General features: G+C 38.6%; 1 protein-coding gene across 2 annotated transcripts in view; it reads right to left on the bottom strand.

Annotated features, from left to right (window-relative positions):
• Window positions 1-15,618, bottom strand: part of Pds5a (PDS5 cohesin associated factor A) — a 94,674-nt gene that overhangs the window by 41,638 nt on the left and 37,418 nt on the right. For both annotated transcript variants that reach the window (XM_070012674.1, XM_070012675.1), the window contains exons 9-16: window positions 12,748-12,863; window positions 11,380-11,474; window positions 8,958-9,103; window positions 6,880-7,031; window positions 5,293-5,406; window positions 3,694-3,775; window positions 3,208-3,256; window positions 1,298-1,437 (exon numbers count right to left, since the gene is read on the bottom strand). In XM_070012674.1, the coding sequence (XP_069868775.1) occupies window positions 1,298-1,437; window positions 3,208-3,256; window positions 3,694-3,775; window positions 5,293-5,406; window positions 6,880-7,031; window positions 8,958-9,103; window positions 11,380-11,474; window positions 12,748-12,863 (894 nt within the window). The remainder of the gene's footprint in view (window positions 1-1,297; window positions 1,438-3,207; window positions 3,257-3,693; window positions 3,776-5,292; window positions 5,407-6,879; window positions 7,032-8,957; window positions 9,104-11,379; window positions 11,475-12,747; window positions 12,864-15,618) is intronic.

The raw sequence follows: 15,618 nt of genomic DNA, 5'->3' as shown, positions 1-15,618 counted from the left end.
TAAGTTAAAATTCTTATCATTTGAAGATAATTTTAAAATGTATGTATATAAGCATGTATGTATAATAGATTTTTCTGTAGGATAATAATATGAAACTCAAAAGCAAAGAGAGCAAATAAAATCTTTCTTTAAATGTTATCAGATGTGGCATACCTATAATCCCAGCTACTTGAGAGCCAGAGAAAAAATTGTGCCCAAGGCCAACCTGGACAAAAAGGTAGTGAAGATCCTACCAAACAAGCCACACCAGGTAGGTGGCTCACATCTGCAATCCTAGCTACTCAGGAGGCTGAGATCTGAAGATCATGGTTCAAAGCCAGGCCAGGCAGGAAAGTCTGTGGTACTCTTTATTTCCAACTAGCCACCAGAAAACTGGAAGTGGTACTGTGGCTCACAGCATTAGAATGCTAACCAGTCTTGAGAAAAAAGAACTCAGGGACAGCACCCAGACCCCTGACTTCAAGCTCCACAAGTGACAAAAAAGAAAAAGAAAAAGAAAGAAAGATGTGAAGGCATGCTATACAGCAGGCAGAGGTAGGCATAAAATAACTATCCTTCTCTTATTGATCTCTGCAAGCCTGGTGCCAAAATAATATGGATCATGTATGAACACTCTAAGGTATATAGTGTAATTCAATCCAGGACCATACATTAGGAAATAGTATAGTATATATAAAATCCTAAGAGATTGTTAGCATATATAGGTGAGAAAAACAAGCTCAAAAAAATTGAGTAACTTACTAAAGGTCACATTGGTAGTAAATGGTAAAGCTGAATTCAAACCTAGGACCCTGTCTCTTAAAATGCTGAATAAATGAACAGATGAAGTTTTCTTTCTTGACAGTTTCATGGTTTTCTACAAAATAAGGAGTCCAAGAACAGAATGAGGACAAAAGTTTACATAGGAATTTGCCTTATCTGTAAGTGAAACCACATACACAGACATTTAGATAGGTAATTTGTTGACAGGTTATTTCATGTCAATACACAAGAAAATAAATGCATGCACAAACAGCATTTAGAAAACTCTTGCATTCATTCAGTGAGTGTTCACTAGATAGAAAACACTTTATTTTTTTCAATTCCTAAAAACAGTTTCTTGGGCTTAGGCAAATCTGTTAGTTAGATCTGTAATTGGAGCGTACAGTCAAGAGTGTATAGTCAAAAGAACTAAGTTGAACACAGATACACGCTTAAGTAACCAAATCCTCACAATTTTATTTACACAAGCAGTGAATGTAAAAAAGGTTTTAATGAAATATTTCTATAACTGAAAGTAAAAATATCATTTACTAACCACACAAACATCTGCCTGTTTGCATGAACAGGTTGGGCTGATAAGTAACTCCAACTGAGACCGCAGTTTCTCATCATCACCAAGAACCTGGTTAAATTTCTTCACAAAATCTTGTGCTTTCCCAGGGTCAGGCAAATTCTCTACAAAATTAAGAATAAAGAAATATTAGTAAAGAAAAACTACTAGCCAAGCACCAGTGGCTCATGCCTATAATCTTAGCTATTCAGGGTGCTGAGATCTGAGGATTGCGGTTCAAAGCCAGCCCAGGCAGGAAAGGCCATGAGACTCTTATCTCCAATAAACCACTCAGAACACCGGAAGTGGTGCTGTGGCTCAAGTGGTAGAGCGCTCACCTTGAGCTGAAGAGCGCAGGGACAGCGCCCAAGCGCAGAGTTCTAGCCCCAAAACCGAAAAAGAAAAAAAAGAAAAACTTTAAATAAATAATAAGCTTCTTTAAAAGTGAAGGGGGGAGGGAGGGATTGGGAATGTGGCTTCCGGTTAGAGTCCTTGCCTCGCATGCATGAGGCCCTGGATTCAATTCCTCAGCACCATATACACAGAAAAAAGCCAGAAAGTGGTGCTGTGGCTCAAGTGGTAGAGTGCCAGCCTTGAGCAAAAGAAGCTCAAGGACAGTGTCTAGCCCAGAGTTCTAGCCTCAGGACTGGCAATCAATCAATCAATCAACATACATTTTAAAAAGCAAAGGGATAGCCAGACACCAATGGTTCACACCTGTAATCCTAGCTTCTCAGGAGGCTGAGATAGAAGCCAGCTTGGTCAGGAAAGTCTGTAAGACTTTCATCTCTAATAAACTTCTCAGAAAAAGCTGGGAGTGGCACAGTGGCTCAAGTGGTAGAGCACTAGCTTTGAGCAAAATGCAGCCCAGGGACAGCACGCCTAGACCAGCAAGTGAAAGGGTGATACTATTAAAAAATAATTGTACTTGCTGGGCTCAGGCCTGTTATACTAGCTACTCAGGAGGCTGATATCTAAGGATCATGGTTCAAAACTAGCCTGGGGCAGAAAAGTCTGTGAGCTTTTTCTTTTAAAAATTGTGAAAATACCGAATAGAGGGGTTACAATTACATGGGCAAGATAATGAGTACATTTCTTATCAAGCATTGTTGCCTCCTCCTTTGTCATCCCCCCCCCCCAAAGTTATAAAGTTTGTTTTTTGACATAACAGCTTGTACATCTCATTGTTGCAATGGGTCCACCTGTATCCTCTTATTTCCAATAAACCACCAGAAAACCAGAAGTAGAGCTGGGGGCTCAAAGTGCTAGTGTTAGCCTTGAGCCAAAAACTCAGGAACAGCTCCCAGGCCCTGAGTTCAAGCCCCACAACTGACCAAAAAAAAGTACTCATTACTGACTTATGAAGTGGTAACCCTTTTGAACACCACCCTAATAATTCCAATAAAATTTTTTAAAATACTAAGCAATTAAAGAGAAAAATCAGACAAACATAAATGTAATCAAGATAAGGATTACATTTCTTTTTTATTACCTTATAATAAGCAGTTGTACAAAGGGGTTTCTATTCAACCAGTCAGTTTTTTTTTTTTGGGTCCAGTTGTGGGGCTTGAACTCTGGGCCTCGGCACTGTCCCTCAGCTCTTCAGCTCAAGGCTAGCGCTCTACCACTTGAGCCACAGCACCACTTCCGGCTTTTTTTCTTTTTGCTTATGTGGTGCTGAGGAATCAAACCCAGGGCCTCAGGCATGCAAGGCAAGCGCTCTACCACTGAGCCACCTTCCCAGCCCAACCAGTCAGTTTTTAAGTATACTCCTTCTCCATAAATGTTACTCCTTCCATCGTACAGAATTGGTTTTTGAAAAATTTCATTCATATTGGATAAATTAGTGGATTTTGATATTCATTATATATTTACTGGTAACTAAATATACTCACTTGCTATGGTCATCAGTTTCCCAAACATGGCAGAACAGTTAGCCTCTGACTGAAATTTAAAACAGAAACAGAAGAACAAGGTGTCATATGCAGTAATAAATTACTCCAAGAAAAATCAACTCTCATTACTGTGCAATGTGGGTCATACTTAAAAATCACAATGTATAAGCCCAGCACTGGTGGCTTACGCCTGTAATCTAGCTACTCAGGAGGCTGAGATGTTAGCCTGAGCAAGAAAGACAGAAACCAAATTTGGTAAACCATGCAGGAAGCTCTGGGTTTGACTCCTCAGTACCACATACACAGAAAAGCCAGAAGTGGCGCTGTGGCTCAGGTAGCAGAGTGCTAGCCTTGAGCAAAAAGAAGCTCAGGGACAGTGCCCCGGCCCTGAGTTTAAGCCCCACGACTGGCACCAAAAAAAAAAAAAAAAAAAAAAAAAAAAGAACACTACAAATAATCCATGACTTAAACCATTCAGGAACCTACAGTAGGCTGCTTGTGCAAATCCAATAGTTCCCGTACATGACTCCGAAGCATGTTCTGACACTTCCACATTTCATTGAGAGCTCTATAAAGTTAAAAATATAAGCATACATTAATAAAAAAAAAAGAATACATTTAATATAACTTTTCTTATTGTTGATATGGAAACACTACTTTTGTACATCCACATAAAAGTTTTTAAGAAACAACTTACTAGGATTTAAGTACAAATATAAGGGTTTTCATAAAAGGAATTTTTTAGTTTTCAGTAAACGCTGTGCTGGGATTCAAATCCAAAGCCTCATGAATGCTAGGAAAGAACTCTACCACTGAGAGAGAGTTCACAAGTCAGTAAGAGCTTGCCAGGTAAATAAACAATTTTTTGAAAGTTGTCCTAAACAAAGGCAGCTACAGAGTTCCAGACCAGGAAAGATAAAATGTCTAAATGTGTGGCATATACATGCCTCAAGTACAGAGTGGGAATGGTTGTCTATCAGACAAGAAGCAGAAGGCAAAGGACAGGTATAGGGATAATCCTGTATCAAGGGTTTGAACCATGAAAAATAAAGTATCTTATAATGATGTAGATTCCAGAAAAACACTTATTTTTAAATACAAGTTTATTGTTATTAAGGTGATGCATAGAGAGAATTATCATTTCCAGAAGTCATGTAATGAGTACATTAAAAAAAAACACTTTAAATGGTTTTTATTTTATTCTCTTTTCCCTATAAACATTAACTTCCTTTTCTCATAGATCCTCTCCATACATTCAGGGTTACAAAGAGCACTTGTAGAAAGCTATTGTATCTGAATACTTGGGACAGATACAGTGGCTGATAAAAACAGTAAACCAGGATTGTTTTTGCCACCAGGAGTCAGAATTATCACTCATTTGCAAAACTTTAAAATAGTTAACATCTGCTGATGTGGTATATCAGGGATATAAGATTATCTTCACAAAATTTCTGCTAAAAAGATATGATATAGTCTAAGACATGGGTGGGGAAAATCAGTCCACAGGCTGTATAAAGCCCTCTAAATGATCTGGTACATGAGAGACAAATATGCTTGTCAGCTGATTGAGACCATTAGCCTGTACTCATATGGCCCTCTTCTGCTGATATAAATGGCCCATGGTTCAAAAAAAAAGTTCCCTACCCCTGGCCTAAGAATAAGGAAACATTGGGAGAATCCAAATTGAGACCATATGACATAAAACAACTGCCTGTCTGCAAACTCTTCCAAAACACATAAAAGCAAAGCAAAGATTAAACATGGCTCCAGATCAAGAGACTAGAGACATAATAACTAAATATGTAACTACAGGAAGGTGAAACATAAAAAACATTATAATTGCAGTAGTATTAATTTCTTATTCTTTTTTGCCCAGGTACAGTGGTTCATGCCTAGAATTTCAGTGTTTTGCAGACTGTGGTTAACAGTATCACCAAGCCTGAGGTCAGTATGGGCTATCTTGAGTTTAAGGTTAGCCAGGGACATATAACACACTATTTCTATATATGTAAGTAATAATATTTTTCTAATATAAAAAACAAAATTCACATAAGAAAATAAATCAGTCATTTGGAAGTAACTTACTTTACAGCATTTGGATCCAAACTAGCATATAAATAATATAAGCATTTCATTCTTTCTTCTGTTTCCAGGTTGTGGGGAACAAGATACTGGGCAAAAATTTTCTCTACTAACAGTCTAGAAAACAACAAAATAACCCCCCAAAATATAATTAATTTAGAGGCAATAGTCATTTTAACCATTTTAAAATACACCAGTAGTCGTAGTTACAGGCACATATACAATGATCAGTTCCTTTAGTTGGAAGATTTACAGTTTGTACTGTGGCTTTATTTACACTATCATCTATCATTATGAAACATTTGTTCTAGAATTGTAAAGTATTATTTTGAGTGTGTGTGTATGCACACGCACGTGCACTGCTTCTAGGTCTGAACTCAGGGCTTAGGAGCTGTTCCTGAGATTTCTGGTCAGGACACAGTGCTCTACCACTTGGAGCCACAGCTCCATTTCAGGCTCTTTTGGAAGTTTATTGGAAGCCTGGGCTGGCTTCCAACCTTGATCCTCAGATCTCAGCCTCCTGAATGTTATTCTTAAATATAGAAAGTTAGGCTGTCACATCCAATTCTTAGAAGTCTAGAACTCCAGGGCTGGGAAGGTGGCTCAGTGGTAGAGCGTTTGCCTTGCATGCTCAAGGCCCTGGGTTCGATTCCTCAGCACCACATAAGCAAAAAGAAAAAAGCCGGAAGTGGCGCTGTGGCTCAAGTGGTAGAGCGCTAGCCTTGAGCTAAACAGCTGAGGGACAGCGCCCAGGCCCAGAGTTCAGGCCCCATGACCGGACCCCCCTCCCCCCCAAAAAAAAAGAAGTCTAGAACTCCAATAAATTAGGTAAGACTACATACAAAGGTATGGTTCCAGGTAAAGGTAATTCTCAAGAAACACACTAACTTCCTCCAATTATAATTTGTTCCTTTTCCATCCTGTCATGTAGTAAAAACAGAAGGATTTATTTTCTATTATTTCCTGAAAAATGTGCACATTGGTTCAACAGTGGAATATTCTTCCTGCTTGCTTTAAATATACTACTCATTATCAGTGGAATAAGAGAACAAAAGCTTTTCATTTACCCAATGGAATACATATCCAGTGATTACTAAGCAATTTCAATTCAATGAAACATTGCAAAGTATTTCATAACAACCAAAGGTTATTAGTATAATACAAAATAGAATCACAAAATGAAAGCAAATCAGTATTTCTTTGATTGGTAGAGATTGTACTGCAAAAATAAATTACCAGTGCTTATTATTATGGGAACTGCACCATGATGCTTTATATTTATTTAATCCACATGAAAATCCAGTAAGGAAGGCATTATTATTTTTCACTTTTATATAAAACAGACACAGGAATCACATTCTAAATTGTTAGGGGCAGAATAAAACTTTAGTCTCTAGTATACCTCCAAAGTCCATGTTTAATTCACTATTAGGTTACTAGTCAATCATAAACAGGGTCTTACTTAAATATACAATGTATAAATATGCAGAAATAACTGCTAACTTAGAAACAAATTATTTAAACCTGAAATAGACAACACAAGTGAAAAGCAGATTACATTAAGGTTTTAATCAACATATTAAGACTCACTTGTCATCAATGCTGTTCTGATAATAAATATGTAGAAGTTTGTCCTTTATCCAGCTGACTTTCTCTGCAGCTTCCTTTCCTGCTTCACCATGAAGACAGTATTTTTTATAAAGTTGTGCCAGACCCATCATAGCTTCTTTTCTTACTCGCCACTAGAAAACATAACATTCATTAGATAACACATCTTTATACTAATCTGCAAACACTGCTAAGGCTTCACCAGTTAGAACAAACAATTTTATGTAGAAATATATTGTAGAAGAATATTTTTCAGCAGCTTTTACAAAATTACCAATTATTTTCAATGTTCTTACTTAGAAATGAGACTTTAGTTTGTATAAATAGTTCCAAGCTGCCATAGATATTACCAATTTTTTATTTCTCTCAAAGCAACAGTATATGTTATAGATTATTTCATTTGATTCCCTCTAAAAACATACTGGCCAAGTTTTAGACGTGATTACAAATTTATAAAAATATATATAAAATCACTCTGTAAATTAGGGCTTTAACATATAGGATGATTTAGTCTGTTTTAGTACCACCCCAGAATAAGAAGAAAAAAATTGAAGCTGGGATGATAGCTCGGTGGTAGAGTGCTTGCCTTGCATGCATGAGGCCCTGGGTTCGATTCCTCACCAACACATAAACAGAAAAGGCTGGAAGTGGCGCTGTGGCTCAAGTGGTAGAGCGCTAGCCTTGAGCTGAAGAGCTGAGGTACAGTGCCCAGGCCCAGAGTTCAAGACCCACAACTGACCCCCCCCCCCAAAAAATCATTATCAAAATCAATGCAACAGTTAGAAAGAATTTATTCCATTTACATGGTAGATTCAAAGGGAAATTCAGGTACTGTGTTAGTTGGTAAAATACACTAGGATTCCATGCTGTAAATAGCACAATGAAAGCCGGGCTCCGGTGGCTCACGCCTGTAATCCTAGCTACTCAGGAGGCTGAGATCTGAGGATCGCGGTTCAAACCCAGCCCGGTCAGGAAAGACATGAGACTCCTATCTCTAATAAACCACTAGAAAACTGGAAGTGGCGCTGTAGCTCAAGTGGTAGAGCACAGGCCTTGAGCTGAAGAGCACAGGGACAGAGCCCAAGCTCAGAGTTCAAGCCTCACGACCGACCAAAAAAAAAAAAAAAAAAAAAAAAAAGCACAATGAAGTCCCTTTATACAATTGGGGGGGAAGACAAAAAAGAGGCAGGCACTGGTGGCTCATACCAGTAATCCTAGCTGACTCAGGAGGCAAAGATCTTCAAAGCCAGCCCCGGCAGCCAAGTCTGTGAGACTCTTATCTCCAATAAACTGCCAGAAAACCGAAGTGGCACAAGGAAGCTCACAAGTTTGAGATCAACTTTGCCTATACAGTAAGTTCAAAGACAACCTGAACAATGTATTAGTATCTTGCTAAAAAAAAAAAAAGAATACCTAGGAAACCTAAAACTTAGAATTTAATGGTAATCTCAGTTTTACATACAAAAACTATAACTAATATTACAAATAATGCTTCTGTGTGTATGTGTGAGTACACTTATCACACCAGGGCTTATACTCAGGGTTTCAACCTATCATTCTGCATTTTGCTCATGGCTGGCACTATACCACTTCAAACAACTCCACTGTTCTAGCTTTCTGCAGACTAATAGGAGTTAACAGTGTCTCTTATCTATCTGAGCTGGATTCAAACTATGATCCTCAGATCTCAGCCACCTGAGGAGTATAGGCATGAGCCACCACACTCCACAAGAATAATGGTTTTTATTATAGAAAATAATGAATTCGGAGCTGGGAAGGTGGCTCAGTGGTAGAGCGCTTGCCTTGCATGCCTGAGGCCCTGGGTTCGATTCCTCAGCACCACATAAGCAAAAAAAAAGAAAAAAGCCGGAAGTGGCACTGTGGCTCAAGTGGTAGAGCGCTAGCCTTGAGCTGAAGAGCTGAGGGACAGCGCCCAGGCCCAGAGTTCAGGCCCCATGACGGGACCCAAAAAAAAAAAAAAAAAAAGAAAAGAATGAATTCATTTAGCAAACAATTTAAACACAGTAAGTTAGGAAAGAATAAAAGTCCTAACACTTTACCCGTTTATCCAGTGTCCTTTCTCTTACGAAGCCAAGTAGCTGGTCATTTACTAAGGCAAGATCTCTTTTGGCAGCTGTTATTATAGTAACAATGACATCATGACGAATAGCTTCTTCTGGATCATGTGATCTAACCTTCAAATATTCTATAAGGAAAAATAAATTTAAGGTAAATGTTAGGTAATTTGTCATGATTCAGAATGACAGAAGAATAATGCTTTAAGTTTTTGTCCAAATTCAAACAGTATAAAATATTGCACAAAATGAAAATCATTTTAATGCAGTAGTAAGTACTCTGTGATAGTAAGAAACTCCTTATATCTGCATAGTATTTTGTTGTTGTTGTTTTGTTTTGTCTTGTTTTGTTTTGGTGCTGGTACTGGGCTTGAACTCAGGACCTGGGTACTGTCCCTGGGCTATTTTAGTGCTCTATCATTTGAACCACAGCACCACTTATGGCTTTCTTGCTAAATAACTGGAGTCTTATAGACTTTCCTGCCCAGGCTGGCTCTGAAACATGATCCTCACATCTCAGCTTCCAATGTAGCCAGGATTATAGGCGTAAGCCACTGCTATACCAAGCTCATAATACATATTTAGTAAAAAAGTGAAATAACACACTATTTGATTTATTTGGAATTTGTTACAACTAAAAGACGTAAAAAGAAATACAGAAAAATGATAAGAAGTTAGGTGATAAGTGATTGATATAAAATTGAGTATAATACAACTGTAACACATTCTTCGGCAACTTATCACACAAATTAAAACCAAAAAGGAAACCTATTTGGTACTATCCAATAGGTAGGTTCAAATGATTTAACTGAAGAATAAATAATTCTAGTCTAATCAAAATGTCATCACTTTTCCAGAAGATAAATGCTTTTTGCCAGTGCTGGATAGTATCCCTGAGCCTCTTTGTACTCAAAGCTTGCATTCTATCACTTCAGCCAGATCAACTCTCCTGTATTTTTCTGAGTAGTTTATTGGAGATAAAAGTCTCACAGAGGGCTGGGAATGTGGCTTAGTGATAGAGTGCTTGCCTAGCATGCATGAAGCCCTGGGTTCCATTCCTCAGTACCATATACACAGAAAAAAAGCCAGAAGTAGTGCTGTGGCTCAAGTAGCAGAGTGCTAACCTGCAAAAGAAGCTCAGGGACAGTGCCCAGGCCCTGAATTCAAACTCCAGGACTGACAAAATAAAAAAATAAAGTCTCACAGACATTCCTGCCCCAGCTGGCTTCAAATTGCTGTCCTCAGATCTCAGCCCTCCTGAGTAGTTTAGGATTATAGGCTAGTGTCACTAGCACCCTGCTTACAATTACTTTTTTTGCTTATTGGTAGATATGACTTGTGAATATGCCAAAAGGCATATGTTCTCAAAGGCTTATCTTCTCAAACTATGGTTCCTAAAATATTTTTAAGTTAATTTTACTGTAAAGATGCTGTACACAGAGGGGTTGGATGCATGAGTAAAGCACTGAGCACAGTACCTGTCAAGCACTGTCACCCTTTCCCTTGTTGCTCTCTCACTATCCCTTCCCTCCCCCATCTAAAAAATTTCAAATGGCCAAAATGTGAAGATTTAAGTTGTAATTTTATTTTATAAAGATGAAATCATTTCCCATTCCATAAAAAAACAATTATTAGAAACTATGCAGGGCAAGAGCAGCTGGCTCAAGACTATAATCCTACTCGGGAGGCTAAGATCTGATGATCCCAGTTGAAAGCCAGCTTGTGCAGACAAATGCATGAAACTATTGTTTCCAATTAACCAGCAAAAAGCTGGAAGTTGAATGTGGTTCAAGTGGTGGAATGCCAGCCTCAAGTGAAAATGCTATGCAAGAACATATCCTGAGTCCAAGCCCCAGTAGCAGCACCAAAAGGAAAAAAGGAAAGAGAAGGGAGGGAAGGATTAAATCCTATTTAGAAACTGAAGTTAAGTCACAGGGGACATTTAAAATTTATTTTGGCAGGAGAGATTGTCCAAAAAAATAAATAAATAATCATTCCCTGACTTATGTAACTACAACCCCTCTGTACACCACCTTCATAACAATTTTTTAAAAAGTAATTTATTTTGTTTTTTTTTTTTTTTTGGGAGGGGGGGGTGGGTCTGGTCGTGGGGCCTGAACTCTGGGCCTGGGTGCTGTCCCTCAGCTTTTCAGCTCAAGGCGAGTGCTCTACCACTTGAGCCACAGCACCACTTCCGGCCTTTTTTTTTTTTTCTGCTTATGTGGTGCTGAGGAATCGAACCCAGGGCCTCATGTATGCAAGGCAAGCGCTCTACCACTGAGCCACCTTCCCAGCCCTGGGGTTGTATTTATAGCTCAGTGGTATTTTGTCTGGCATGTACAAAGTCCATGGGTTATTTTTGTGATTAATATGTGCAATCAACTACCAGGTAACTCAGGTAACTTACCTGTAAGGTCCTTTGCTAAATCTGGATGATTCATTAAACAGTGACTGGCAAATTTTACACTTTCTAATCTCACAGGAACATGAATGTCGTTAAATCTACATAGAGAACATAAAAGTTATCTTCAAATAAGATAATCCAATATGTAAATGTTTATAACAAAATGTTATGACAGCTAATATGCTCTGATGAAAGAATATAAAGTACAGAAGTAAGCAAAAATATACATAACTTAAAAAGTATTTGAAAAAACTGAATTTACCATGCTAAAACAAGTAAAAATCAGAATACTATATAACCCCAACACCAAACTAATTTTGTAGACCTAAAATGCCAAGACCTTTTCATTTATGCTAAAAACAAGAAAAATTCAGAACACAAAATCAGTCTGAAAAATGTTTAAAAGAAAAGAATTCAAAAATGTGGGTATAAAGCAAACTTTAGCTGGGCACTGATGGCTCACGCCTGTAATCCTAGCTACTCAGGAGGCTGAGATCTGGGGATCATGGTATGAAGTCAGTCTGGAAAGGAAAGTCCATGAGACTTTCATCTCCAATAAAGTATTCAAAAAAAGCCAGAAGTGGCACTGTGTTTCAAGTAGTAAAGTGCTAGCCTTGAGCCAAAGAAGTTCAGGGACAGAGCCTAGGCCCTGAGTTCAAACCCTGGGACCAGCACCAGGTTAAAAAAAAAAAAAAAGCAAACCTTATATAAAAGGAAGATCCAGAAGTTCAAAAGGGACTATACAAAAGGGTGAACCATACTGCCTTCACCACAAAAATTTAATCTGGACAGGATCAACTTATAGAAGAATACTCTTTTAAAGATCTGGTATAAGAATCCAATGAATAGGAAACACAATGTGCAGTTATCTAATAATGCTAAGTTTATTAATTCAGATTTGAGATAGACTGTACAACTTTTGAATGTATTTACTAATGGCAAATTACATTGGGCTAGGGTGTAATTCAGTCTTGGACCATGTTCTCAAAAATGCGTGGCCTTGGGTTCAATTATAACTCTAGTAGTAGGGTAATAATGTGATTCTAACTGAATAGAAATATTTTTGTTTTTTAAGTGATCTCATAAAAATAACCAAATAGCCAGGTGAAGAAGTTCAAGCATATAATTCCATTTATTTGGAAGGCAGAGATCAGACAGAGTAGCTTAGCACAGTTGCAAGTGCCTCTTATTCCAAGGTAGGGAGAAGCAAAATAGCTAGTCATAGTGGCACACACCTGTCATCCCAGCATCAGAAGAAAACACAAGGAGGGCAGTACTTCAGGTCAGCATGGCCATAAAGTAAGGTCCTAACTAAAAATCTGTATTTTTAAGCAGAGTAGCTCCAAAATATAGAAGCCTGAATTTTCTTACCGTCCAAGAAAACATTGCCAAAGAGGACGATTTTGAGTTGCCAAATCAGAATCTTTAGAGCCAAACAATTTTGCTAAAAGTCGAACAACAGCTAATCTTTCTTCTCCATCATTGCTCTACAAAGTAAAAAGAAAGTAAATAAGGCCAAACTTACACTATTCAGATTACAAAAAAATGAAAAACTTTCCAATAGACCTAACCTTGCAATTCTGGTTATAATGTTGACAACTTTAATATATCGTATGTGTTTTATTTACTACCAGAAATGTTTCCATGTTAGATCATCTGGTTCTTTGGTATTATCTCACAACAAAAATTCTGTCAAGGACAAAGCTACAAATAATTATTTTTATTTTATTGTTCATGTGGCTTGTACTCTGGGCCTGGGTGCTGTCCCTGAGCTCTTAAGCTCAAGGCTAGTGCTCTACCACTTGAGCCACAGATCTACTTCCAGTTTTCCGGTGGTTTAACTCAAGTGGTTGAGTGCTAGCTCAGGGACAGTACCCAGGCCGGGGTTCAGTCCCCAGGACTGGCCAAAAAAAAAAAAAAAAAAGTAAACATATACCCAAGCCAGGCGCCAGTGGCTCACACCTGTAATCCTAGCTACTCAGGAGACTAAGGTCTGAGGATCATGGTTCAAAGCCAGTCCAGGCAGGAAAGTCCATGACTCTTATTTCCAATTAACCACCAGAAAACCAGAAATAGAGCTGTGGCTCAAATGATAAAGCACTTGTCTTGAGCTGAAGAGAGCAGGGACAACACCCAGGCCCAGAGTTCAATCCCCATGACCAACAAAAAAGAGGAGAGAAGAGGGGAGGAGAAGAGAGGGGAGGAAAAGAAGAGGGGAGGGGAAGGGAGAAAAAAAGAGTCTCATGGACTTTCCTGCCCAGGCTGGCTTTGAACCACGATCCTCAGATCTCAGCCTCCTGAGTAGCTAGCTACGAATTACAGGCATGAGCCACAAGCTCCCGGCTAAAAAAAATTCTTAAACGCAAAATGTTATTCATTTATTGATAGTATTAGCCAATGAATGCTGCTAGGTTACAAAACTCCAAGGAATCTAACTCTCTGGACGCTGGAAGTAGATTACATATACAACCTGTGTCCAATAGCACATACAGAGAAAAATCAATGGAAGTTTTATTTGAAGGATTTTCTAAGCATTTTTAATGTTCTCAAAGGAGTACAACCAAAGATTCTGAATTGTAACAGGCTGAGTCTATAGGGTTTGGAAATAAAACTGAAGAAACCACCACAGTCATAAATTTTTCCTAGGTTATATAGTACATACATATGACATTAAAAGGGGTAACCTAATTGCATCTACTACCAAAACTAATCAAAACCTCAGTTTTTTCAATTGAAATGAATACCAATACAAGCTAGAATTTCAGAAAGGAACAAAATATAGGTGATAGCACATGTTTATTACTGTTGTAAGACAATAAAAAATTTTACATGACAGATAATAAATTAGTACTGGTTCCATATAAAGCTTTAAAAGAATATTGAGACTGAGTTAAGAGGAAAAAAAAAAAAAAACACCTCATAAGCCATTTAAGATGTTACTACCCAGTTCCAGCCATTTTGTAGTCATATAAAAACTATGGGCCCAGCCAGGTACCAGTAGTACACATTTGTAATTCTAGTTACTTGGGAGGCTGAGAATGGCATGATTTGAAGTCAATCTGTGTAGAAAAGTTTATGAGACACTTCTTTTCATCTAGCTGGGTACAGTGACATGGGCTTGTCATCCCTAAGCTATGGGGGGAGCTGACACTAGGAAGACTATGGTTCCAGTCAGAACGTATCTAAAAACAAAAAATCAAAACAGGGCTAGAGGTTGTCCTCTCCCACCATATCCATGTCAGAGTGCAAAACCACAGGTCTAGAAAAGTATTTTCTTAAAAACTTTTCATCTGGACATTTAACAAAATCTTAGATTTGTAAATTTATACATACGTCTTACTGCTTGTTGAAAATTAAAACAGGGGCACCGGTGGCTCATGTCTGTAATCCTAGCTACTCAGGAGGCTGAGATCTGAGGACTGCAGTTCAGTATCAGCCCAGACAAGAAAGTCTGTGAGACTCTTATCTCCAATAAACCACTCAGACTACCAGAAGTCACCTGTGGCTCAAGTGGTAGAACATTAGCCTCAGGGACAAGGTCTAGGACCAGACTTCAAGCCCCACAACCAATTTAAAAAAAAAAAAAAAAAAAAAAACTGCTTGGGGCTGGGAAGTTGGGTCAGTGGTAGAGTGCTTGCCTTGCATGCATGAGGCCCTGGGTTCAATTCCTCAGTACTACATAAACAGAAAAAGCCAGAAGTGGTGCTGTGGCTCAAGTGGTAGAGTGCTAGCCTTGAGCTGAAGAGCTGAGGGACAGTGCCCAGGCCCAGAGTTCAGGCCCCACGACACGATAGATAAAGAGAGGAGAGAGAGAGAGACCCCCAAAACAGTAGCTCTCCTGTAATTCTAGTTATTCAGGAGGCTGAGATCTGAGGGTTGAGTTCACACACACACACACACACACACACACACACACACACACACACACACACACACACACACACACACACACACACACACACACACACACACACACACACACACACACACACACACACACACACACACACACACACACACACACACACAGTAGCTCTCCTGTATTTCTGGAAATGAAGCAGTGGAGAATGCCCTACTCTTGAGTTTAAGTCCAATACAAGCAAACAAAAGAAGGCTTTTGATCTGCACTATAAACATGTCATAAAATTGTTAAGACATGCCAGTGGCTCACATCTGTAATCCTAGCTACTCAGGAGGGTGAGAAATGAGGATCATAACTGAAAGGCAGTCTAGGAAGAAAAG

The sequence above is a fragment of the Dipodomys merriami genome, unplaced genomic scaffold, assembly GCF_024711535.1.
Source record: "Dipodomys merriami isolate MVZ:Mamm:240054 unplaced genomic scaffold, mDipMer1.0.p SCAF_9, whole genome shotgun sequence".
NCBI lineage: Eukaryota > Metazoa > Chordata > Mammalia > Rodentia > Heteromyidae > Dipodomys > Dipodomys merriami.
This window is presented reverse-complemented; position numbering and strand designations above follow the sequence as displayed.